This window comes from Ictidomys tridecemlineatus, chromosome 1 (genome assembly GCF_052094955.1).
Source record: "Ictidomys tridecemlineatus isolate mIctTri1 chromosome 1, mIctTri1.hap1, whole genome shotgun sequence".
In the NCBI taxonomy this organism is placed as follows: Eukaryota; Metazoa; Chordata; class Mammalia; order Rodentia; family Sciuridae; genus Ictidomys; species Ictidomys tridecemlineatus.
Genome location: NC_135477.1, coordinates 72,707,782 through 72,733,262, shown reverse-complemented (window position 1 = coordinate 72,733,262; position 25,481 = coordinate 72,707,782). Strand labels below are relative to the sequence as shown.

At 37.1% G+C, this 25,481-nt stretch overlaps 2 protein-coding genes across 24 annotated transcripts in view; both read left to right on the top strand.

The window, feature by feature from the left end:
* The window catches only part of Zfand4 (zinc finger AN1-type containing 4), an 89,388-nt gene extending 83,935 nt beyond the window's left edge, over positions 1 to 5,453 (top strand). For 14 of the 20 annotated variants that reach the window (XM_021735747.3, XM_021735750.3, XM_078042338.1 and 11 more), the window contains 2 exons: positions 3,308 to 3,425; positions 4,497 to 5,453. In XM_021735747.3, coding sequence (XP_021591422.2) covers positions 3,308 to 3,425; positions 4,497 to 4,632 — 254 coding nt within the window. In that variant the 3' untranslated portion in view covers positions 4,633 to 5,453. Of the gene's footprint in view, positions 1 to 3,307; positions 3,426 to 4,496 lie in introns of those variants that run through there. The other 6 variants (XR_002485545.3, XM_021735756.3, XR_002485544.3 and 3 more) reach the window with 4 other exon arrangements.
* Positions 5,454 to 21,944: 16,491 nt separating this feature from the next.
* The window catches only part of Marchf8 (membrane associated ring-CH-type finger 8), a 124,074-nt gene continuing 120,537 nt past the window's right edge, over positions 21,945 to 25,481 (top strand). The window contains exon 1 of one of the 4 annotated variants that reach the window (XM_078042372.1): positions 21,945 to 22,420. The gene's annotated coding sequence lies outside the window, so the exon portion shown is untranslated. Of the gene's footprint in view, positions 22,561 to 25,481 lie in introns of all 4 variants that reach the window. The other 3 variants (XM_078042364.1, XM_078042382.1, XM_078042367.1) reach the window with 3 other exon arrangements.

Below are 25,481 nucleotides of genomic sequence, written 5' to 3'. Positions count from 1 at the left end.
TTGCTTTGCATGTACAAGGCCCTGGGTTTGGTCTCTAGTGCCACAAAAAAAAAATCACAACAGATTTTTATTTTGATTTGCTATTATTTTTGTCTTCTTAAAAAATTACTTTGGCAGTGCTTGGGATTAAAGCCACCATGCTAGACAAATGCTCTACCACTGAGTTTTACCCCAAGCCTCCATCTTTTTTAACCTTAGTTTTATTCTATACATCAACATTGTTTTATGAAATTTTTCTTTATGCATGTTATACACATTTGTGAGGAAGCTTCAGAGAAGAGTTTATGATTGATGATGTCTTTCAGGATAAGTAGAATTTTAATAGGTTGGCATGTGATGTAGAGAATTTTGGAAAAAGACTCTGGAGGTGAACAGACCCAGTACATCATTCAGGGTTGGTATGACATGGTAAATAGTAGGAAATGGCTCTGGAAAGTTATAAACCATCATATTGGACATGTAAGGCTTTCAGTGCCAGTCAAAGGAATATTAGGAAAATTAGAGATGGAGTAGATGACTAATAAATAGTTGTCTTTGGGTAGAAGAACATATAGAAACAGTTTTCATAGGAGATGGCAGATGTTTTTATGCCACCTAATTCTGTCACTAATATGTTCTTTTTTAAAAAATATCTATTCTTAAGTTTTAGGTGGATACAATGTCTTATTTTACTTTATGTAGTGCTGAGGATGGAACCCAGTGCCTTGTGCATGCTAGGTGAGCGCTCTAACACTGAGCCACAACCCCAGCCCACTAATATGTTCTTTATGTCTGCACATTCACAATAGTTCTTGAATGAAAAAATTTGGAAAATATTGAGTTCAAGAATCTCCTACAGAAAGAAAAATGAAAATGGGACTGCACTGAACTAATTTATCATCAGTAGTTTTCTTTGACCCACCATTTTTTTAGAAAGAATATCCTAAGCCTGAGCTTCAAAGGTGGTTGAAAATAAATGTGCTTCTGTTAGGTATCTTGTATAGATGCTGTCCCTGTGGGTCCTGTGCAAGTTCTTATTTATCTATCTATTTATTTATTTTGGTGCTGAGAATTGAACCCACCTAAATAATAATTGTATCATTCTGAGTTATCTGGAGTCTAATTTTTGGTGTAAGTTTTACTTTATTGACTTACTAAGTTTCTTCATTGGTCTTCTTATGAGTGCTAAGTATACCGTCTTACCACTGAGATACATCCCAATTCATCAGATAAGCTCAAAGCCACTGTCCATACTTGTTAAAAATAATAGGGACTCACAAATGCTTGATGGCACTTATCAAAGGCCAATAAAAATAGTAAGAATAAGCAGAGGAATGAAAAGAAAAATGGGAGAGTGTCAATGGTTCTGGTACCTATGAGGTTCTAATCAACTACTATGAAAAAGTATGAGAGGCCTGAGCTTAATATTTATTAGGCAGATGAAAGACTATGAAAACTCTTTAAAGATTAAAAATTCAGATTTACAGTTAATTGATGCTATATCTTTTGCCACAATCCAGATTGGGTGCTCAATATACAAGCCCAGCAAAATTGAGTCTGCTTTACTATCAGTCTGTAAAATATACTCCCAGTTCTTGCACAAAACTGGAAAAAACTTGAAAGAAGTAACTGAATGACTCCTAATGGCTCCTAGGCACCAACTCAATAAGAGCTTTTTTCCTCAGTGCACTTAGAATTACCAGGAACATTTCACAAAGGTGATATGGGGTACTTTTTACCTCTTAAAAATATAAATACAAAAAGAAAATTGGGTCGAGCACAGGGGCGCACACCTGTAATCCCAGTGGCTCGGGAGGCTAAGGCAGGAGGATCGCAAGTTCAACCCAGCCTCAGCAAAATGAAGTACTAAGTAACTCAGTAAGACCTGTCTTTAAATAAAATACAAAATAGGGATGTGGCTCAGTGGTCGATGCCCCTGGGTTCAATCCCAGTACCCTCTCCCAAAGGGTTTGTTGATTTTGGTCAATTCTAAAGACATTTAAGTTAATAATCAAACCAATTTATTTCATTCACATGAAATATGCCATCATCATCATCATCATCATCATCATCACCAATCATTTAGTACTAGGGATTGAACCCAGTGGTGCTCTACCACTGAACTATATCCTCAGCTGTTTTTATTTTATTTTTTCTTGAGTCAAAGTCTTAAGACTTACTAAGTCTTACTGGCCTCCAACTTAAGATCTTTCTCCTTCAACATCCTGAATCACTGGAATTGCATGTGGCCACACCTGGCGAGATATTATCTTATTTTTAAGAAGAAAAAGAAAAAAAATCAAGTTACAATAGTATAGAATTTACTAAAATTTTTGGTGCTTGGGCCTTGAACATGCTAGGCAAAAGCTCTACCACTGAGATAAATCCCCAGCCCCTATAATTTTTTTGTAAAACTATACTTTTTTAAAAAGTAATACTGTGAAATCAAGCTGTGTACTGTGTTAGTCACTATTTATAATGTGATATTTTATATCATTATAACATTTAAATTTTTCAGAGTGCTTTTTATATGTGAACTGATTTTGACTTTAAAGCACTTAGTAACAGAGAAAAATACATGTTCTTTTAACTTTAAAATTATTAAATTTTGGAAGAATGAAATTTGAAACAATGAAAGTTGCTTATTGTTGAGAATTTACTTTCTGTGGTAGCTTATCACTAAAAGAAAAGCCCCATGATCCTCTGGTATACCTCAATGTTGGCAGGATGATTGCTTTGCAAAGACATTGTTCTCAGGGGAATCAAGGACAACTTTGAACCAGATACTTTTCTTGATCTCTTCAATGTTTGGTATACTATATGTAAGCTGATTATCCTCAGATCTAATCAGCAAAGTGTTGGTTTATACAAGAAGTCTTAAAAAATATTGTCTTAGTATCAGTAGAATCCTATCACATCTTAAAAAAAATTTAGGAAACTACTCCTGCAACTTGTAGGTTCTGTAAATAATTTTCAATATAAAAATTGTATAAAGCTGTGTGTAGTAGCGCATGCCTATAATCCTAGCTACTGAAGAGCCTAAGGCAGGAGGATCACAAGTTTGAGGCCAACCTAGCACTTTGGCAAGACCCTGTCTCAAAAATTTTTTTGAAAGGACTATGGGTAGAGCTCAGTGGTAGAGCACCCCTGGATTCAATCCCTATTATGCAAAAAAGAAAATGATACAAATTAAAGTCTTACATCATAGACCATTATAGACCATTATCTTACATAGACCATTACAGGAATGTGTCTTGTGTTTTGCTTAGTGATATTCACATTTAGAATTTAATGCCTATATTAATCAAGATGTCCTTTCTCTAAACAGGGGAAAGTACCCATCACCTCCCACCTGTGAAAGCCCCTCTTCAAACAAAGAAAAAAACAACAAAGCATTGTTTTCTTTGTGGAAAGAAAACTGGACTGGCTACTAGCTACGAATGCAGGCAGGTTGGCCAGCTGGAGAAGCTGAGATGCTTTCTCTGTTGTGACCCAGCATGGGGATTATACAAAATAAAACATTATTTAAATTGGCCATTCATAACATCAAGCTGATGTTCAAGTAGCAACCTTCAGTTGAATTCTTAATTGACTGAAGTAAAGAGCAAATATATAGTTAATGAATTTCCAAAAAGCAAAAGCAGATCTTCCACTACCCTTTATGGTAGATTTAAGCCAATAGGACAGAATGGACCTTCTTTGTTCTTTGTTAATACATTTAGTTTTTGTTTGACTATTACCTACAAGAACCCCTTCTCTAAGATTCTATTTTAAATAGCCAAAAAAAGGACTGAATTTAATTTACTGTGAATTTTAACAATTATATGGTTCACTTATTTCAAAACAGATCACTGTTTTTTTAATAATATATTTTTTTCTTCCCACAACTATGTCTTTTATTAGCATTGATTGGTATCTTTATCTGCCCTTAGGTTTAGGCCAAGCATTGAAAATAATTGCTACTTTTTAGAATATATCAGGTTCAACTGAAAACAGCCTATCTTATTGCTCAAAGCATTTATTTTTAATTTTTTTTTTTGTGGTACTAGGGATTGAACCCAGGGCCTCACAAAGCTATATAAGTGCTGTACCACTGAGCTATGCCCCAGCCCTAGAAACATTTTTAAAAAATCCTTTTATGGCATAGTTATCTGTTATATAATCTAATTTTTTCATGAAATAAAATTTTGTAGAAATTTCTTTCCAGGTTTAAATATAAGAGATATGGTGGACATATTTATCAGCTTTTGAAATTTTACTACTCCAGAAAGGCATACACCCTATTTCGTTCCATAGTGGATTCTTTATTATAAACTTCATTCATAGACAATTAACTTGTTTTGTTTGGGAGGGGTCTCTGTGCTTATAAGTGGAAGGGAAATGTCAGCACTGAGATTGCTAAGGAGATCCAAAGGGCTCCTGTTGGAATACCTGAAGTCAAGCATCTCTCTCTCTCCCAAAGAGATGAGCCTTTCATAGAAATGTGACTATTCACATAAACTCTTTTTGTGCTTTAGATGTGGAAACAACTTCTGTGCATCTCATCGCTATGCAGAAACTCACGGCTGCACCTATGATTACAAGAGTGCAGGGAGGAGATACTTGCAGGAGGCAAATCCTGTGGTTAATGCACCAAAACTTCCAAAAATCTAACTCTTCCTCTGCATCTTACTGTTCTGCCTTAGGAATCGTATTATATTAACAGAAGAAATATTGTTTAGACTGCATTATTTTTATTCGACTCCAAAAAGATTTGCCAAGTAACAAAAGCATATAATGCATATTGTTGGAGGATGAGAACACTACTCTATTTGATGTCTTTATTCTTTGGTGAATCAAAAGTTTTAAAAGTAGTTTTAAAAACTTTGCATTATAATGATTTAGCTTTGTTATTGCATGTCTGTGTTAAGTGTTTTATGTTTGATTTTGCAATTTTACTAGACAAGTCTTCAAAAGATGCACTTTAGGAAGTTAATATTGACTGTGTAACCAGGCTTCCATGTTGTACAGAAATGAGTGGTCGTGTAATGTCTCTACTCAAATTGACCAAGTTTTTTCTTTTGTGTTGGGGGGGGCAGGTGGGGACTTTTTTTTAAATCCCATGTATGGAAGTTTATGGGGTTTACTAGCAAGTTCTTATTTATTTCAAACTACTTTTTGTAAAAAAGAACTTTTGGCTTTCCAGTGTGGTTTTTAACACATATATATATTTCTTCCATATTCACATTGGCATTCAGATATGAATCTATTCCATAAAACACATCATGTTAATCATAGTATATATTCTTAAAGTACTACTTCTTAAATGGTAGTTTTAAAATAGATGTCCCACTTATTGCCATTAAACACAAAAACTGTTTCATTTTCCAAAAAAATGGCTACATTTAAAACAAAATGTCACAGCTTGGTTTATTTTTTCTTTGTTGAGTGCTACTACCAAGAGAAATTCAAATAAATATTCTATTTCACTATGAGTTCGGCTACTTGATTATTTACAAAATTTTCTTTTATAAATACCTTTTCTTGCCAGGAGCAATGGAACATGCCTATAATTCCAGGGTCATTGGAAGCCAACGCAGGAAGATTTTAAGTTTGAAGCCAGCCTCAGCTATTTAGCAAGACCTCAGCAAATCAGTGAGATCCTGACATAAAATAAAAAAATAAAATAAAAAGGGCTGGGAATGTAGCTTAGTATATCCTTAATACACACAAAAAAAACTTTTATATTTTATTTATCTAAAAAAATATTTATATATGACAAAAGTAGTTTTCAAAATTTTTACAAACATTAAGCACTTTTTATATTAAATGTTTTAAAATATGTAACTTTTCATGATGTGAAATATTTTCAAGTTATATTTAGTACAATTTAGTCATCTAACATGGGAAATTACAATACTCAGATGTTTTTTTCAAGGGTATTACTTGTGGAGGTATTTAATTATAAAAAATAAGGCAGGAGCTAAGCACAGTGGTATATTCTCTAATCCAAGTGACTTGGGAGCTTGAGGCAGGAGGATTGCAAGTTTGAGGCCAGCCTTAGAAACTTAGTGAGACCTTGTCTCAAAAAATGTTAGAAAGGACTGGGATGTACTGAAAACAAAACAAAAAAACAAAAAAAGACAGGAGCCATACACAGTGATACATGCCTGTAGTCCTAGCTACTCAGGAGACAGGGGGATGGGGATCCCTTGAGTCTAGAAGTTCAGAACCAACCTGGTCATAATAGCAACAATAAATACATAAATAATGAAAGATAGGTATTTATTTTCTTATGTGTTTAATGTGGTTCTAAGACATCAAATGATTAAATTTTGCATCTAGCATTATTTCTCAAACCATGGCCCCTTTTGTACTCCAGAATCATGGAAATAATTTTATGTTAACATGGATAAACATTTCTTTTTGCAATACTTCAGATTGAACCCAGCTGAGCTCTATCACTGAGCAATATCCCTAACCTTTTATATTTTTAATTTTGAGACAGGGTCTCACTAAGTTGCTCAGGTTGGTCTCAAACTTGCAATGCGCCTGCCTCAGCCTCCCGAGTTGTTGGGATTACAGGCGTGTACCACCACATCCAGCTGGGTAAACATTTTTTAATAGACATATTTTAATGTGTCTCAGAAAAACATAATTGTAAGCAGTAAAAGTTGAAAGCCAAGTAAAATAAATGATTTAATTTTAAATAAGTTGGTTGAAAATTAACAAGAATACATATAACAAAAATTAAACAACACTTGGATGACTGAAATTTAGGAAATGAAGGTATGGTATTTTTTTAAAAGATACTTTTGAGATACTGATGGACCTTTATTCATTTATTTATATGTGGTGCTGAGGCTCAAACCCGGTGCTTCACACATGCTAGGCAAATGCTCAACCACTGAGCCACAACCTCAGCCCAAAGGTATGGTATTTTAACTTTAAAGGATTGATGGAAGTAATATGCACAGTTTTAGAAAAACTATATAAGAATAAAAATTATATGTAAAAATTTCATTGTAGACCTCAATCTTTTCTAATAATCAGTTTTAGGTTTCCCATTTTAGTAATTGCCATCATAAGACCAGTAGTGTGTTTTAGATATTAATTTGTTATATTTTATTATTAATGATAAGAATTTATCTTTATTATACATGAATGCTTCTCACTTTTTGTAAGCATGTTGACCTGCTTAGGCTCCCAACAAAATAACCCAGAAATTTGTTTTCTTACAAATTCTAGAGGCTGAACTTCCCAGATCAAGGCCCAACAGGATTGGTTTCTGATAAGAGAACTCTTCCAGCCATTTTCTTAATATGTCTTCACATGGGCTTTTCTCAATGTGCATGCAAGTAATGAGGCTGATGGAAAACCAGAGAGAGAGAAAGATTCTCTGGGGTTTTTTTTCAATGTTTTTTAAAAAATAAATGACTGCAAATACATTACAATTCTTATTACATGTATACAGCACAATTTTTCATATCTCTGTATATAAAGTATGTTGACACCAATTCGTGTCTTCATACATGTACTTTGGATGATGATGTCTATCACATTCCACCATGCTTACTAATCCCCTTCCCCCTCCCTTTCCCTCCCATCCCTCTGCCCTATAAGTGTTGGCAAGGATGTGGGGGAAAAGGTACACTCATACATTGCTGGTGGCACTGCAAATTGGTGCAGCCAATATGGAAAGCAGTATGGAGATTCCTTGGTAATCTGGAAATGGAACCACCATTTGACCCAGCTATCCCTCTCCTCTGTTTATACCCCAAAGACTTAAAAACAGTGTACTACAGGGACACAGCCACATAAATGTTTATAGCAGCACAATTCACAATAACTAAACTGTGGAGCCAACCTAGGTGCCCTTCAGTGGATGAATGAATAAAAAAAGTGGCATATATACACAATGGAATTTTACTCAGCAATAAAAGGGAATAAAATCATGGCATTTGCAGGTAAGTGGATGGCATTGGAGAAGATAATGCTAAGTGAAGTTAGCCAATCTCAAAAAGCCAAATGCAGAATGTTTTCTCTGATATAAGGAGGCTGACTCATAGATGGATTCTCTGTTAATAAGGACACTGGTCTTCTCAATTCAGGGCCTCACCCTTATGACCTAACTTAATCCAAATTACTTATTCCAAATAAAGCCACACTGGGGCTTAGGGCTTCAACATATGAATTTTGGAGGTGACTGGCATTCTGTCCATAACCTTCTGGCCTCTCAAAATTTATGTTCTCTCATGCAAATGCATTCATTCCATTCAGAAGTTCCCATGGTCTTCTTATTTGAATGTCTCATCTAAATCTAAATCAAGTATGATCATCCTGAGGTAAAATTCTTTCTATTTATGAATCTGTGAAATCAGATAAGTTATTTGCAAAATACAATGGTGGGACAGACATAGGATAGAGAGCCATTCCAAAGGGGAGAAATAGGTCAAAGGAAAGGGATGACAGGCCTCATACAAGTTCAAAATCTAGTAAGAAAATCCCATTAAACCTTAAGTCTCAAGAATTGTCCTTTGTGATTTGATGCTATATCCTCCAGGACCATTCAGGCAGCATGCTCTTGTTCCTAGAACCCTGGGTGGCAGTGCAGCCTTGCCCATCACCTTTGAGATGTTCCTCACTTTTTTTTAAAGAGAAAAGCTCAGATTCACAGCCAGATTGCTCTATTGTCTTGTCCTGTGGAATCCCAAAAGCCCCATACCTTTTATTCTGTCCTGTTATTACTGTTTCATTGAGTGAGGTCTAGCTGACAATGTTTGTAATGTGTATAATCTCATTTTTATTCTTGGATTTTGCTTAGGTGTAAAATTATCAGTCATACCCTTATTTAGTGTTTCTTTCAGGACATTTTCTTATTTTTATTATTGCAATATATATAGGCTGAGAATTTTCCAAATTATAGGTCCTTTTTTTAAAAAAAATCTTTTTTGGTAGTTGTAGATGGACAGCATGCCTTTATTATGTATTTTTGTGCACTGCTGAGGAATGAACCCAATGCCTCACGTGTATGAGGCAAGAGCTCTGCCATTGAGCTGTAGCCTCAGCCTGTCCTTTAAACAAAACAAAACAAAACAAGGCCAGACAGAGCATAGATTTATTGAAAGTGAAAATGAAAGTATACTGTAAAGTAGAACTGAGTAGGCAGAGAGAAAGAAAGGCTCTGTGGCTCCTTTTTGCTTAAAAGTCTTTCAATCTATCTGTATAGAAAAAAAAGAATTTTTTATCATTTTAAGTTATAAGGAAAAACCAATACTTTTCCTAGAGATCTCAATTATTCTATTTCATTGCTCACAATTTCTACCTTCTACAAAACGCCAGAACACAATTCAGCCAAGTTCTTTCATTTTACACCAAGGGATTACTTTTGTTCTAATTAATAAAATAACAGGTCTGTCTGAGACCTCACAAGAATGACCTTTAATGTCCATAATGTCCTTGAGCATTCTGTTCATGCTCCGTGTTTTCTGTAGTAAGATGGAGGCTTTTCCTGGAGCTCTCTTCTTTTTGAGTTCTCACCTTTCATCCAATTGTGTTGGTCCATATTTCTACCAACAGTCCTATCATGAGAATCCAAGTCTAGCACTCGCATCCAAACTTTTCAACTTCATTACCCAGTTCCAAAACTACTTTCTCATTTTTAGGTATTTATTACAGAAGTGCCCACTTCTTAGTACCACAATACGTATTAGCCTGCTCAGGTTGCCCCAGTGAAATACCACAAACTGGGTGGCTCAAACAAATTTATTTTTTCGTAGTTATGGATGCTGGAATTCCAGAACAAGTCTAGTAGGTTTGGTTGCTGATTGCTGGTGAGGGTTCTTTTCCTGGCTTGCAGATGGCTGTTTTTCTTTACTTACTTCCTCCCTTCCTTTTTATGAGTTGGTCCAACCAAATTACCCAGGCTGGCTTCAAGCTTTCAGTCCTCCTTCCTCAGCTTCCTGTGTAACTGGGTTAACAGTTGTGCATGACCAGACCCAGCTCAGATGACTGCCTTCCTGTGTGGCCCTCACATGATCTGTCCTTAATGGGGTTTGGGGAAGGACTGAGCTCACCAATGTCTCTTCTTATGGACTTCAGTCCTATAGATCAGAGCCCCACCCTCATGACCTCACATAACCTTAATTATTTCCTTTTTCCAATTACAGCCACAGTAAAAGTTAGTTAGGGTTTTAACATGAATTTTGATAGTATACCATTTGGTCCATAATAGTATTTTTTTAGTTACAGTAATTTCAAATTCACCTGCTCCACTGCAATTACCCCAGTACAGGTTACCATAGTCTTGACTTGAGCTATTGCAATAGCTTGCTAACTAGGCTCTTTGAATTAGTTCTATGTCCTTCACAGCCTTCTATAAACATAACCACCGTCTTGCCTTTTTGTGATTGATATTTTCTTCTTTTTTTTCTATATGGATTTATTTGTTTAGGTACTGGGGATTTAATTCATGGGCACTTTACCACTGAGTTATATTTCCAGTTCTCTTTTAACTTTTTATTTTGAGACAGGGACTTCATTAGCTGCTGAGATTGGCCTCAAACTTGCACCTCTTGCCTCACCCTCTCAAGTCAATAGACATGCTCCACCACACCCAACTTCTATATGGTTTTATCTCCTAAACCATAGTATCCCTTCAGTTTTCTCTTTGCAAAATGGTATGGAATTGTATGGAATATATATTATTTATTTTATTTCACACAGGGGCATGGATACTTATTTGTGTTGCTGTGGTTGTAGTTTATTTTTATGGTGGTGGTGTATAAATATGAATTTATTCATCCATCTACTATTGATGAACATTGGATTATTTCTGCCTTTGAGCTGTTACAAATAATGCTGATATGAACATTCTTGTACCTGTCTCTTGAAAAATATATACATGTTTTTCCTTTGGGTCTATATATAAGAGTAGAATGTCTAGATCATAAGATGGTCCTTGTGCATGTACAGTTTATTAGATAATACTTAACCAATAGTTCAAAGTGGTTTTACTAATTTATTTTTCTTTTCTATATATAACAATTTGAGAGTTCTGTGCTTTATATTCTTAACAATGCTTAGTATCTTTACTTTAGTCATCCAGTTTGTTTACAGCTTTCACACCCTCCCTCTCTCCTCAGACTCTCCCCACCAACTCCAAAGTATCTTTTCTTTTTTGCAATCTTATAGATTGGGGGTAGAGTGGGATCTCAGCCTTGGAGAGGAGAATTATCTTCCTGGGGTGACAATGAACTTGGACTTCGATCTCCCTGGCCCTTGGGAGGCCATCAGAACCAAATCTCACATCTGCCCTGTTTGGTATATACACATAGTACAGTCATGATTTTAGTGCTCTGTTACCACTTTGGATGCATGCCTTCACTTAGATTTTAGTCCACTGACTCTAGAGAAGCTTGCCAGTCTTTCTTTCATTTTTAAAAACATGTACTTAAGCCAGGCATGGTGGTGCATGCCTATAATCCTAGTGACTTCAGAGGCTGACAAGTTTGAGGCCAATTTCAGCAATTTAGCAAGACCCTGTCTCAAAAAATAAAAAGGGCTGTGGATGTAATGCTCAGTGGTAGAAGTAGAGCACCCATGGGTTCAGTCCCTGGTGACCACAGCAATAATAGCATTAGCAGTAGCAACAACAAAAAAAAGAATATGTACTTCAAAATTTTTATATAGCATTTTCAGCTTGAGCCATAGTTTAAATAACTCATTCTGGTCTTATTTCTTAAAACATATTTTTGGTTTTAATTTAATTTTTTTAGTTCATTTTCTTAGATTTTTTGTCAGTCTTAATCTTTTTCTTTCATACTGTTTGTTTTCCTCAAGTGTTTAGAGATTTTGTACATTATTAGGAAGTAAGAATGGGACTGATTAGCATGAGTGGGGGCCAAGGAGAAAAATATAAATATTGCTTAATTTTTATGTACTTGGTGACTGTGCTTATAAGGTAATCCTCTTTTGCAAATTTGTTCATTCAAATACTTATTGAGTAACGCCCAAGTGCAAGGGACAGTAATTAAGTGTTTGGGATATAATAGTAAACCAGGCAGGTAAAGCTTACATTGCAACCCAGACTTTCCTTAACCATGTCACTAATTATCATTTTGATAAATATTATAAAGGAAAAGTTTGTGGAGCTGTGCAAATATGCAACAAAAATACCTGACCTTGGATATGGCTCAAGTGGTAGCGCGCTTGCCTTGCATGCGTGCGGCCTGGGTTCAATCCTCAGCACCACATACAAACAAAGATGTTGTGTCCACCGAGAACTGAAAAATAAATATTAAAAAAAAATTTTTAAAAAGCACCTGACCTAGTCCAGGACTCCTTACGTTGAAATTTCTTGAAGAATAATAAGTGAGAATTAGCTAAGAAAATAGGAAGGTGCTGGGCAAGAACCCTAGAAGATATATATAATATATGATGTATGTGTGTGTATATATTTATTTTTTCCCCAAAAGGAGTTTTTCTTAGGCTTCACCTCTTTATTTCAGGATGAAATGCCCTGCCACATGTCTTTAGCCTTTATTTCATTGGCCCAGAACCTTGATAACAAGGACATTTGATAGATTAAGGTTTCAGCTTTTCCTTTATAGCAGTTTCTGGACTGATGAGCCACAGTATCTGTTATAGATGATTAGATTTCAAAAGAGGTGAGAATTGTAAGATTTGTTAGGGTACAAGGAAAATGGAAAAGAAGAAATTCTCATGTAGAGAATGCAGGATACTAAATCAACCCCCGAACTCATATTCCGACTCCTCAAGAGGAAAATGGGAGCCAAGCATGGTGGTACACTCCTAGAGTCCTAGTTTCTTGAGCGACTGGGGCAGAATAATTGCTGGAGCCCAGGAGTTTGAGGCCAGCATGGGAAATATAGTGAAATCCTATCTCAAAGGGGAAAAAAGATAAGAGAAAGAGAGAACTCACGTTTTTTCCTTATATATAGAATAGAGAAAGAAAATAATATTTGAGATTTAAATAGTTTTTTAAAAATATTTTTAGTTGTAGATGAACACAGTATCTTTATTTATTTTTATGTGGTGCTGAGAATTAAACCCAATGTCCCATATGGGCCAGGCAGTTGCTTAACCACTCAGCTACAGCCCTAGCCCTGGGTTTTTTTTAAATCACATCTACAGTATTTAAATTTGGTCCTGGTCTGGTAGTTTAAGTAAGTGGTAAAAGTGTTTGCCTGATAGGCACCTCAACCATGTGGTTGAGGTCATTCATAGTCATAACTCAGATTTCTGGTGTGTATCCTTGACATGTAATGAGAATGGTACTTTACCTTTAATCTTCCTCTCAAAACCCATCACCCCAGTCAGTCCAGTGGAACTATGGGGAAAATAATTCCCAACTGAGGAACAGTCTATAAATATCCGACTAATACTCCTGAACATTATCAAGGCCACCAAAAACAAGGGAAACCTAAGAAACTAACAACTAAGAGAAGCCTAAGCAGATATGCTGACGAATGTGACATAGTACCTTGGATGGGGCCCTGGCACAGAAAAGGGACCTGAGGAAATGTGAGTAAAGTGTGGACTTTAGTTTAATGTATACTTTTGGTTAATTCACATACTAATGTAAGATGTGAATCAGAGAAACTGGTTGTGAGATATATAGAAAATTTGAACTATTTTTGTCCATCTATAACTAAAAAATTTAAAAAATTAGCACATATTATTTTATGCAGTATTTATGTAGTATTAATTAAAATTTATACAACATAGTCAAAGCTGTAATTACTATATTCTTTACTTAAAAAAGAGTTTAAAGCAGAAATGTCTGTTGCCTAGGAAAAGAAAAACCGTGAACTATAACTAATCTAAAACTTAGGAAAAGAAGTCAGAAAACCAATGGAAAGGAGAAAATAAAAATTAAGAGGAAAAATTGATTACTGGAAATTGAATAAAAGTGAAATTGTCCTGAAATATTTCAACCAAATTCACATCATCATTGCTCTAAGAAAAAAAAAAAGCCAGAAACAGTGATGCATTACCTGTAATCCTAGTAGCTCAGGAGGATTACAAGTTCAAGACCAACCTCAACAATTTAGTGAGGCCCTAATCCACTTAGTGAGACATTGTTTCAAAAAAAAAAAAAATGGGGAGGGCTGGGATGTAGCTCCATGGTAAATTGCTCTTGGGTTAAAACCCCAAGATCCTAACCCCGCAAATGAAAGAAAAGCAAATGAGCAATATTATAAATGAAAAGTCAAGATTAACTCAAAGGAGTCTTAAGAATATTAAGGAAAGTTAGAAAAAATGAATATTGCTCTAGAAATATTGTCTTTGAAAAACTTCATTCCAGTGTTTAGTCATTTGATACATATTAATTTAGCTTTTGTTTGGTGTCATGCCCTATTCTAAGTGCCATGGACACAATATTAAACTAAACATTTTTGCTTTTATTATGCATCTACATTCTAGAAGAAAGAAGCAAAATAAATAATTTAGATAGTGTATCCTGCATTCATTTGCTAGTGCTACCATAATAAAGGGCCAACAGATTCTTGATTTAAACAACAGAAATTTGTTGGGGATTAGCAATTTAACATGATTGGGTAAAAACTGTTGATTCCTTCAGAATCATCTCTCCTTGGCTTACAAATGGCTATTTTCTCCCTGTCTTCATATAGTCTTTTCTCTTTGTGTGTCTGTATATTAATTTCTTCTTACAAGGATACCAGTCATGTTGAATTAGGGTCCATCCTGATCAACTCTTTTAAGACCATCTCTATTTCAAATAGAGTGACATTATGAGATACTGGGGGTAAGAACTTCAACATATGAATTGTGGGGCATTGGCATAATTCAGTGTATAACAGATATTTAATTATCCTGTGGTAACAAATTAACCCCCAAGGCTCAGTGGTTTAACACAACAAAGTTCATTTTTTAATCCATGCAAAATCCACTGACCCAGCCAATTTCCCAGGGCAGCTGCCCAATAAAGTGACTCAGCAATTCAGGCTGTTTCTATTGTATAGTTTCTCCATTGCTCTCATGGTCTTCTAGATTGTTGTTGCAGGGGAAGTGGGAGCTGGAGGGTTGTGTTAGGCTCTAAAATGCTTTTGTTTGGAGGTATAGATGTCCCTTTCAATCATATCTCATTGGCAAGAACTGGACTGGCAAATGGAGATTTAGGGAACTAGATTTCTCTGCCACTGATGGAATTAAGGGCTAAGAACAAAAGCCAAGTAGGGAAAGGTGGTGTATTATATCCTTTTTCCCTATTGGAATTGTGAAACCAATAATAAGACCAAGCATCAATTAAGTAGTGAAGGGCACTTTTATTCTTAGCAATAGAAGTGGGAGATGAATTCCCAATCAACTCTCCCCACTTGGGGTCAGAAGATTATAGATTTAGGGTAAAAGAAACAAGAGGAAGAAATATTCATGTATTTGATTATATTATAAATAAGTTATAGGTTGTCTGGAGGTCACATGGTAGTGGCCTTAGATCCAACCAGTTTCAGCTAGCCCATCTGAAGAGGAACTTCTGGCCTTCAGATATTCTGTCCTTAAAGATAAGCAAGATTAGACTGGGGTAGGAATCTGGTCATCCAGTAGTACTGGACCTGAGCAGGGTAACAAAGCCACAGGGAAGTGAAATGTAGGACAATATTCTACTTTGTTTTTTCAGTACTGAGGATTGAACGAGGATTATTCTGCCACTGAGCTACATTCCCTGCCTGTTTTATTTTTTATTTTGAGGCAGGGCCTCACTATGTTGCTGAGGTTAGCTTCAGATTTACCTGCCTCAGCATCCAATTACTGAACATGGCAATGTTCTACTCTTGAGGAAACCAAGTAACAGTGAGGAAGCCAGGCAGCAGAGGAAAGTCATTGAGAGGGAGCAATAGCAGTAAGGCTAGATCATGGAGGACTCTCTAAGCAAGAACTTTGGATTTTATTCTAAACTGGGAAACTACTGGGGTTAACATGTTCAGACATAAGTTTTGAAAGATAACTTTTGTATTTGTCTAGGGAAAAAAAGAGATGTAGAAAAAAAAAAGAACCTCATAAGAGGCAAGGATAGAAGTTAGGAGTAGATACAGCAATAATAAGGGTGGGAAATCAAGGGGCTGGGGCTGGAATGTAGCATTCTCCTGGATTAATTGCATAATTGCAAGGGTAGTTGCATAATTGCAACAAAAGAAGAGACCCATAGGCTAGTCATGTGGCACTGTTTTCTCTCAAATCACCAACACCTCTCTCCATCCGCTCACTCTCTTATTAAACTATAAACAATCAGAAGAGAAATTACATGTTCCCAACAACAAATCTACTGGGCTATCTGTACCTGTATCCACTGTCAGAAGACAAAATTATAACAAATGTAGTTTAAAATTGTAATTGGCCTTTAAATTAATTTTTTATCTGGTGGAAGGGGTACTTCTACATTTCCCAGGCTGGTCTCACACTCCTGGGCTCAAGAGATCCTCCAGCCTCAGGTTTCTGAGTAACTGGAACTACAGGTATACCACCACGCTGAGCTATTGGCTTTTACTTTTGATTCTAGAATTGGGCAACACCTTATTCTATAAGGTAGAATTAGTGTTCTAATAAATTGATCAGAGGAGGTTGGCTTTGTAGACTGAAAAGGACTGGAGAAAAGCAGAAACAGGACTAAAAGTAGTTTGGTTGCTTCAAAGCTATTACATTGTAAAGAGTTTAAAGCAAAAGGGACTTAGCATGAGCATGGGGCTAAAAATGGCCTGTTTTGGGTTCTTGGTCTGATTTTTTGGAAGATGAGATAAACTCCTTAATTTTTTATTTTAATTTTATTATATATGACAGCAGAATAAAATTCAATTCATATTACACATATAGAGCACAATTTTTCATGTCTCTGGTTGTACACAAAGTAGAGTCACACCATTCATGTCTTCGTATATGTACTTAGGGTTTTGAGATAGAAAGTTAGGAATATATAGAGAAAAATGAGTCTCCAAAGGAGAAAACATCCCTGTTGTAATGTGGCAATTTATAGACAACTTGTGAGCTCAACAAAAGAGCCTGAGTGTAGAGACAGAAAAAAACTAAAAGGTATGAAGAACTGAATAAACTACTTTGTAAATTTCCAGTTCTCCGAAAGTTTTCTGGATTTTAGCAAAGCAGAAACATAGAGATGGTTAACCTTGTGAGGCTAGGGCCGTACATTAATTAGATTGGGTCATCAGTCTCAGACACACTGAAGGAAGCTGAAACCTTCATGCCAGACCAGACCATCTAATGGAGAAGTATAATCTTGTTCAATATTTCCCAAGGAATGTCCAGTTCTTTAGATCATATGTATTCCATCTAATTATGTTCATTAATAAAAACTTGGACCTTAAGCTCCCAGAGGCACATTTTTCTCTGTATTCTATTCTGAGAATGTCTATCTTCACTTTTTGCTTTCTAATAAAGCTCTTTTGCTCTTTGCTAAAATCGGATGTGTTCTTTAAGTATTTTCTGTGCTGAGTGAAGAATCTGGAAGGTGCAAGAAATAATCTCATTTGCCTCTAAATAGACCACCTAGGATCCCCTTATGGTGACAGTCTTAGCTTGGTGACATGGAATTATAGCACGAGTACCCCATTTTGATTTGGTTTCTTGGGCCTGGTGCAGGAGCTCAGCCTAAACCAATAGCCTGTACATTTTATTTAACAACACTATTCCTCTTGTTTACTTTAGTGAAGGGTGGCTCCTCTAGCCTACTCAAAGATTTCCTTCCCACAGTTGCCATCATCTTCTGCATCAACATTTCTGTTACTAGGCCACTTATAGTAATATATAAGAACCAGAAAAGCTTAATGTTTTCTTGTCCACTATAGTTCAATTTCCATGCTTCTCTTTACAAAATGCTGTCACCATCTAGTATCTCTACAATCAGACCTTTAATCCCATCACTCTATCTTAATTGCTCTACTTTCAAGATTTCAATGATTTCTATATTGCCAAATCCAAAGGTCATTTATCTTACCCAACTTCTCAGTAGCAAATGACACATTTAGGTAGTTACTTCCCGTTTGAAATATTCTTCATTTAGCCTTCCAGACTCCAGTTTTCCTGTTACCTCCCAATTTTCCTAAGTTTCCTTTGCTCCTGGTCTTATCTCAATAGTGCTACATGACTAGTCTTTGGATCTCTTGTTGCAGTTATGTAATTAATGTTCTAGGTCAGTGACTGTAAATGATTTTTAAACTGTAGGCCACAACTGTTACTAGTTTAAAAAGAACCAATTGAATTAGGATAAAAAAGTTTAAAGAAATAAGTAGAAGAGAAAGGGAATACTGCATCCCATACAGGAAGGGTAAATATGCTTCTGGAAACTTTTAGTTATAAACATCTATTTGATCAATATGTAAAATGTATTTCATATCCTGGTTTGAGGTCAAAGGTATTAAAGTTACTGCTCTGTGTGATCTCTTTCAATCCTATAGCTTTACATACCATTGGCACAATTTATACATTCTTCCTCCAAATTCCAATCTACTAGCCAGCTACCAACTGTTAATCTCCATTTGAATGTCCAAGTAACATGTCAAATTTAAATCAAATTATGGATCCTGTTCCCCTATCCCTAATAAAACATAACCCCTAAATTAAACATAATCATTTGCACAATTTGATTCTTTTGGTTGTATAGGCCAAAAACCTCAAACTTCACTTTGGTCTTTCATATCCACATCTAATCTGTAAATCCTACTGGCTCTACCTTTGAAAAGCATACTAAATACTAAGTGAAACAAGATTGTTGTCATCGTGGGAATTAAAAAACAAAGAAATAATAAACAGGATAAAAGTCATATATTCATGGATATTAATAAAAAATAAAAGGCAGTTAGACTTTGTTATGATTTAGATGTGTCCTCCAAAGGCTCATGCGTTAAAGATTTGATACCAGGGTGTTTCTACTGGGATGTAGTGGAAACTTCAAGAGGTGGAGCCTTGTGGGAAGTCTTTAGGTTTTTATAGGCATGTCCTTAAAGGGGATTGTATGACTTCAGCCCCTTCCTCTTCCTCCACCACTCTGCTTTTATGTGTAAGTAGGAGATTTTGCTCTGCCATATGTTCTCACTATGATGTATTACCTTTTCGGAAGACCAAAGCTCTCCCTTCACCTCATGTCCTGATCTTGTACTGGATCCTCCAGAACCATGAGCCAAAATAAGACTTTTATAAGTTCTAAGGTATAAGTTCTCTTGTTATAGTGATTGAAAGCTGACTATAGACTTGGAATCAGGAAAATTGAATTCAACATTGTCTGTACCACATCATAGCTTTGTAAAATCATAGCAGGTTAGTATTCATCTCTTCATTTGTTTGCAAGTTCTCCATTATTTCTTACATTCATCATATCAGTTGGAACACTAATATATATATATATTCACTGTTTTAGATAAAATGCCATTTGAGTTGTATACTTCCCAGTGTATCATGTCATACATAACTATACATTTTGTGGTTAACAATGAAACCATAACTAAAACTCTAGAACACAGTTTATATGTTTAACCATTTGGGTATAACTGATTCTCAGGGTATCACTGGCCACTTGGCTGAAGCCTGACTTTTTTTTTAGAATATCACCCCCATATCCCACAAATATTAGAAGAAGGCAATTTCTTTATGTGGTATAAGTTATGGAAGGACAATGTGTTAGGAGTCCCCAAGAGCACAAATAGAAAGGATTTGGAAACTTTGTACCTACTAATCTTTTCCTGAAAGGCTAGTATTCCCTTTTTTATGGACTGGGGATTGAATCCAGGGATACCTAACCACTGAGCAACATCTCCAGCCATTTTTAAATTTTTATTTTGAGACAGGGTCTCATTAAGTTGCTTGGGGCCTCACTATATTGCTGAGGCTAAGCTTTGAACTTGTGAGTCTCCTGCCTCAGCCTCCTGAGTCACTGGGATTACAGACATTTGCCACTACACCTGGCTAAGGCCAGTACTCCTCTTGTACTGAATAACTTGTTACCTAAGAGTAACTTTGTTACTGGAAGGCAGATTTATATTCAAAGCACAAAGGATTCTTCTCATTTTTTCTTTGTTTTCTTGTTGGCAATCTCTTCCTCAACTGTAGGCCAGGTGACAAGAATCTGGACCCAGGACTTGGACACATTCAAACTGTTAGACTCCTTTCCCTCAGAACTCTGAATTTTTATACTACTACTTTCTTGCCAAAGACTGTATAGGTTACTATTTACTGAATGCTGTGTGTGTAGGGAATTTTATTTATTTGTTAATTAATTAATTAATTCTGGTATTGGAGATTGAATCCAGAGGTACTCTCCACTGAGCTATATCCCCAGAACTTTATTCATTTAGTTCAGCTAAATTGGGTCTTGCTAAATTGCTGAGAGTCTAAGTTGCTGAGGCTGGCCTCAAACTTTCACCTTCCTGCCCCAACCTCCAGAGTCACTGAGATTACCGCATGAGCCACTGGGTCTGGCTTCTTGGGCACTTTAGTGTTGTGCAGGCATTGTCTTATTTCACCTCAGAACCACTCTACCCAGCAGATATTTTTCTTTTGGATAAATGAAAAGAGGCTCAGAAAGTTGAAGTGAAATGCCTAGGTAGTAATGGTTAAGACAAGAATCACTCTAGCCTTGTCTGCATAAGTAATACTTCTCAGTCCTTCTGTAAGACTCACAGATGCCCCTGGAACTATGAAGGTTCTGCCACTTTTTACAGAAGGATGGCAGGATTCTACATCTAAAAATCAGTCAATTAAACCTTTTGTTCACCATCCATAGTTTAGGCATAAAGTTTACCAGTGGAAGAAACTAATCCTGCCTTCTTGGAACTCTAGGTGCCATAAGAGTCCATAAGTTGTGACAGCTGGCCTTGATAACCTATTTTCCATAGTAAAAAGATGTGTATGAAAAAAATTCAACATTTCATTTTCTACTTTTGGTTATGGTGCATTCCAGTTGTGTTATAGAAATGATGGTTTGACTTTGTTATACTAATCTGGAGGATATTTTAAACCCACTCTTTTGACCCTAAGATTTTGCTCTATACATAGCCAAGTATGCAAAGTGATCAGAATTGTGGGGAGGAACTTGATAAGCCATTCAATAGATCACCCAAGACAAAACAAAACAAAACAAACAAAAACAAAACAAAACAAAAACAATTCTGGAATATTTGTGGGGATTTGCTTACAAAACAAACAAAAACAAAACAAAACAAAAACAATTCTGGGATATTTGTGGGGATTTGCTTACAAAACAAACAAAAACAAAACAAAAACAAAAACAATTCTGGGATATTTGTGGGGATTTGCTTACAAATCACGAATTTACTAAGAAATTATGCAAAGTCTTTCGTGCAATTTAAAACAAGGAGTAAAATTGGCAGTAGTCGAAACTTCTATGAAGTTTGATCTATGAAAACTGGAGTTTGTAGAAACAGTCACTAAAGGTACAGAGATGTATAATCAGGGAAGTTTAATGTGGGCAAAAGCTGAATCAAATATTTATTTAGATATTTCTATTTACACAAAGACTAATCCCCAAGAAACTGAAAATATAACAAGTTGGAGATCCATACACACCCCACCTTTCTCGGGCTGAAAGGGGTGAGCTGTGGGCATCAGCCTTCCACTGTAGATGAAGGAGTGAAAGGAGGCAAAAATCTGTTCGTTGAGGCAAACAAAACCATTGTCCTTATTTCCTGGCTCCCCCTTTCATTTGCTAGCTCTGGTAAGAAAGTTTCTCTTTCTTTCCACCAAGCACATCATGTTGACTGAACGAATTCTCTTCTTCCAAAATGCTAATAACAGATGCAGTCAGGCCCAGGGTCTCTAAAGGACGGAGCCAGGGCTGGGGTGGTTCTTCCTCTTTCTGTCCGGGTAGTTGCTCCAGGTGGAGGGTCAGCGGCGCCGTCGCTCCCCGCCCCACAGCGCCACAGTTGCCGAGGCAACGCCTCTCCCCCTCCCGCCCCGCCCATCGCCTCGGGCGGGCACGTGACGCACGCATCACGTGACGGGGCAGCCAGCGTCCTCCCACAGAGGTGCGTAAACAGGCGCCTGCGGCCGGGTCTCCCGCGAACTGCAGGCTGGCGGTGGGGGCGGCGCCTCAATCTCAGCGCCCACCTGAGGTGACCCCTGCGGCTTCCAGACCCGGGTCTCCCACGCGGTTCACAGTCACAGCCGCCTGCCACCAAGGAGGCGGCCCGCGTCCCAGGCCCGGGCAGGGGGTGTGGCCGTCTGACGCCGGTCTGCGACAGGTGGCGGTCAGAGTCGGCCCGTCACGCGCGCTTCTCTGTCCCAGGGTCGGGGGCCAGGCGCGCATCCCGTGGAGAGGCAGCGCGACCCTGGGCGGTTAGCCCTTCCGGCTCGGAACTCGGGTCTGCGCTTGAGGCCAGCCCGAGCTTGGGTTGCCAGGACGTGTGGCGTTGAGGGCCTGGAGTTGTCCTGCCCCTGACGAGCTGTGAGACCGTGGGTAAGTCAGCGCTCTTCTTCGGCCAGTTTCCACATGGTTGGGATGGTTAGACTTGACTAGTGCTCTGTAGGACCTTCCATGTCTGACGTGATTTCAAGAGAGAGCCGCTTATGGTGAAGCTGCCACAGGGAAAGCATTAGGTAGGTGTTTTTTTTTTTAAGTTGCTTTTCATTTCCCTTTAAATTTGGATCTTCGCCCTTGTAGATGAGATTTTAAATAGAAAACTTATTAGGGAGAGTCTTAAAGGCTTATGTTGTTATTTTCATATTTCTTTAATGCATCGGAACCTTCTTTTACAAAGAACCGTATTTGGAGGGGCCCCAAAATTGAAACTGGACTTTTTATACCTCGTTGTGGAAATATTTTGTGTGTCAATTTGATGCAATCAGAAGGTGAATTCTTTTTTTTTTTTTTGTATCAGGGATTGAACCCAGGGGCATTTAACCAATGAGCCACATCCCCTGCCCTTTTTATTTTTTTTTTTTTGAGACAGTGCCTCTCTAAGTTGCTTTGGGCATCGCTGAGTTATTGAGGCTGGCATCAAACTTGTGATCCTCCTGCCTTAGCCTCCTGAGCCACTGGGATTACAGGCATGGATCACCAGCCTGGTGGAAGGTGGAATTTTTGAATGTGTGGTTATTTTCTCTTGCTTTCATTTGTATGTGATGCAGTTAGACAATTGCTGAATCTGTTATATTACAGGAAAGGGGCCTCAGCATTTCCAGTAAATACCTTACTTTTCCCATCTTTTCTTACAATCCAGTCCTAGTGGGTTTTTTTTCATTCTAACAGTGAGATCTCATGCCTCATTGCTGACTTAACTGTTCAGGCACAGAATGGAGGTGGAGAGATTAGGACATATCCTGTGAAAAACATGAAAAAGTATATGAACTAAAATCAGAAGAGTTGTAGAATAATGTGAACATGCCCTTTTACTAATTTCTTTTGAGGCGGGGTCTCACCATATTGTCCAAGTTATCCTTGAACTCCTGGGTTCTAGGTTCTCCTGCCTCAGCCTGATGGGACCACCAACAACTACCTTTTATTTAAATCTTGAAATCCCTAAGCATAACAACTTGGATTTTGAGAAAACTCAGTTTAGGAGAAAATAATACGCTAAATCATTATCAGGATTTTTTAAAATTAAGAGCAGTGCATAGTTTCCTAACTTTTTAAATTTTTTGATGTAGATGGACACAGTACTTTTATTTATTTTTATGTGGTGCTGAGGCTTGAACCAAGTGCTTCACACATGCTAGGCTTGTGCTATACCACTGCTACAACCCCAGCCCCCTAATTTGTTTTTATGTTTATATTTTTGGTTGTAAATTGTTTAAAATATCTGAAAGCATATAAAAATCATGCTAAAGTTTCTGAAAACAATATAAATTTGAGTCTTGAAATGACTTTTTTAAAAAAAAAAACCCTTAAACTTTCCAGCTCTACCTGTTCTTCAGTTACGTGATTAACTTCAGCACATTTTCTAAAGCAGTACACTGTTCTGTTATAAATAATCTTTGAGGAAGTTCTTATGCCTTCTGATTCTACTCACTGTGAATATGTAAAACAATCAGTATAACATTTTATATTTTATCTGTTACCAATCTTGTTTTTGCTATACTCAGTTTCATTTAGGAGCTTGGTGATGTGAAAACACTCTTGTGCTTGTCTTCTGGTACACTCAGGCCACTGAGACAAGAGTCATATCTAGTCGGATGTCTAGCTTCTAGGTTGTAGGTTAATACATTTCTTCAATTTTTCTGCAAGTGTTGGTTATCTGTATTTTTGTTTTTCTGAGATGGGGTCCTGCTATCTTGTCCAGGCTTGCCCTGAACTCCTAGACTCAGAGAACCTTCTGGGGCTGGGGTGTAGCTTAGTGGTAGAGCACTTGCCTAGTGCTATAGGTTCAATCCCCAGTACTGCCCTCCGCCACCCAAAAAAAGTTCCCACTTCAGCCTCTGGAATAACTGGGACTACAGGTTACAGGTGTGCACTACTGTACTTTGCTTAACAAATTGCCCCAAATTCAGGGGCTTCTGACAACACAAATTCATAGTCTCATACTTCTAGAGGTCAGAAGTGTGGTAGACTTGTCTGGATTATCTGCTGTGGGTTTTATAAGACTGAGATCTAGTTGGTAGGACTGTATTCTTTTCTAGAAACTCTTGAGATGAATCTACTCCCAAGCTTATTTATAGTTCAGTTCTCTGGTTGTAGGACTGAGGTCTGTTTCCTCACTGGATGTTAACTGGTGGTTATTCTCAGCTTCTAGAGGCCACTCATATTCCTTGCCCTGTGGCCTCTTTCATTAGTTTATCTTCGGAGCCAGCAATTGGTTGTTTGCGTCTCATGCTTTGAATGTCTTAACCCTCTTTTTTCTTTTCTATTTTTGTGTGCTGGAGTTAAAACCCAGGGTCTCACACATGCTAAACATGCACTCTACCACTGAGCTATTAGATTGCCCATCCTACCTCATCTCTTTCTCCTCCCCTAGCTGAAGATAATTGTCTGCTGTTAACAGGGCTTATTGATATTATTGGTATTATTCAGAGGGCAACTTGGTATTATTCTGTGATTAGCTTGTGCCCACCTGGATGATATAGTTTACTATTTGTATTTTATCTGTATAGTCACTTCACAATTGTACCCAGGTTAACGTTTGATTGAATAATCAGGCTAGGAATCTTCGGGAATAGCTTTAGATTTCTATCTGTTGCACTATTTAAATTTTTCATAGTGATTTTGCTAATATGAATTTTTATCAATAGTATGTTAGTTCTTGTTCCATGTCATTGCTAGCACTTAATGTTGTCAGATATTTAAGTTTTTATTAACTGGTGGCTGTGAAGTACTATCTGATGGTGGTTTTTTTTGGTGTTGGAGATTGAACCTAGGGTCTTAAGCATGCTAAGCTTGTGCTCTACTACTGGACTATATCTCCATCTCCTCATGGTGTGTATTTGATTTTGGTACTGTGAATTGAACTCCATGGTGTTTTATCACTGGGCTCCAGCCCCAGCCCTTTAATTTTTTATTTTGATTTCGGGTTTCCCTAAGTTGC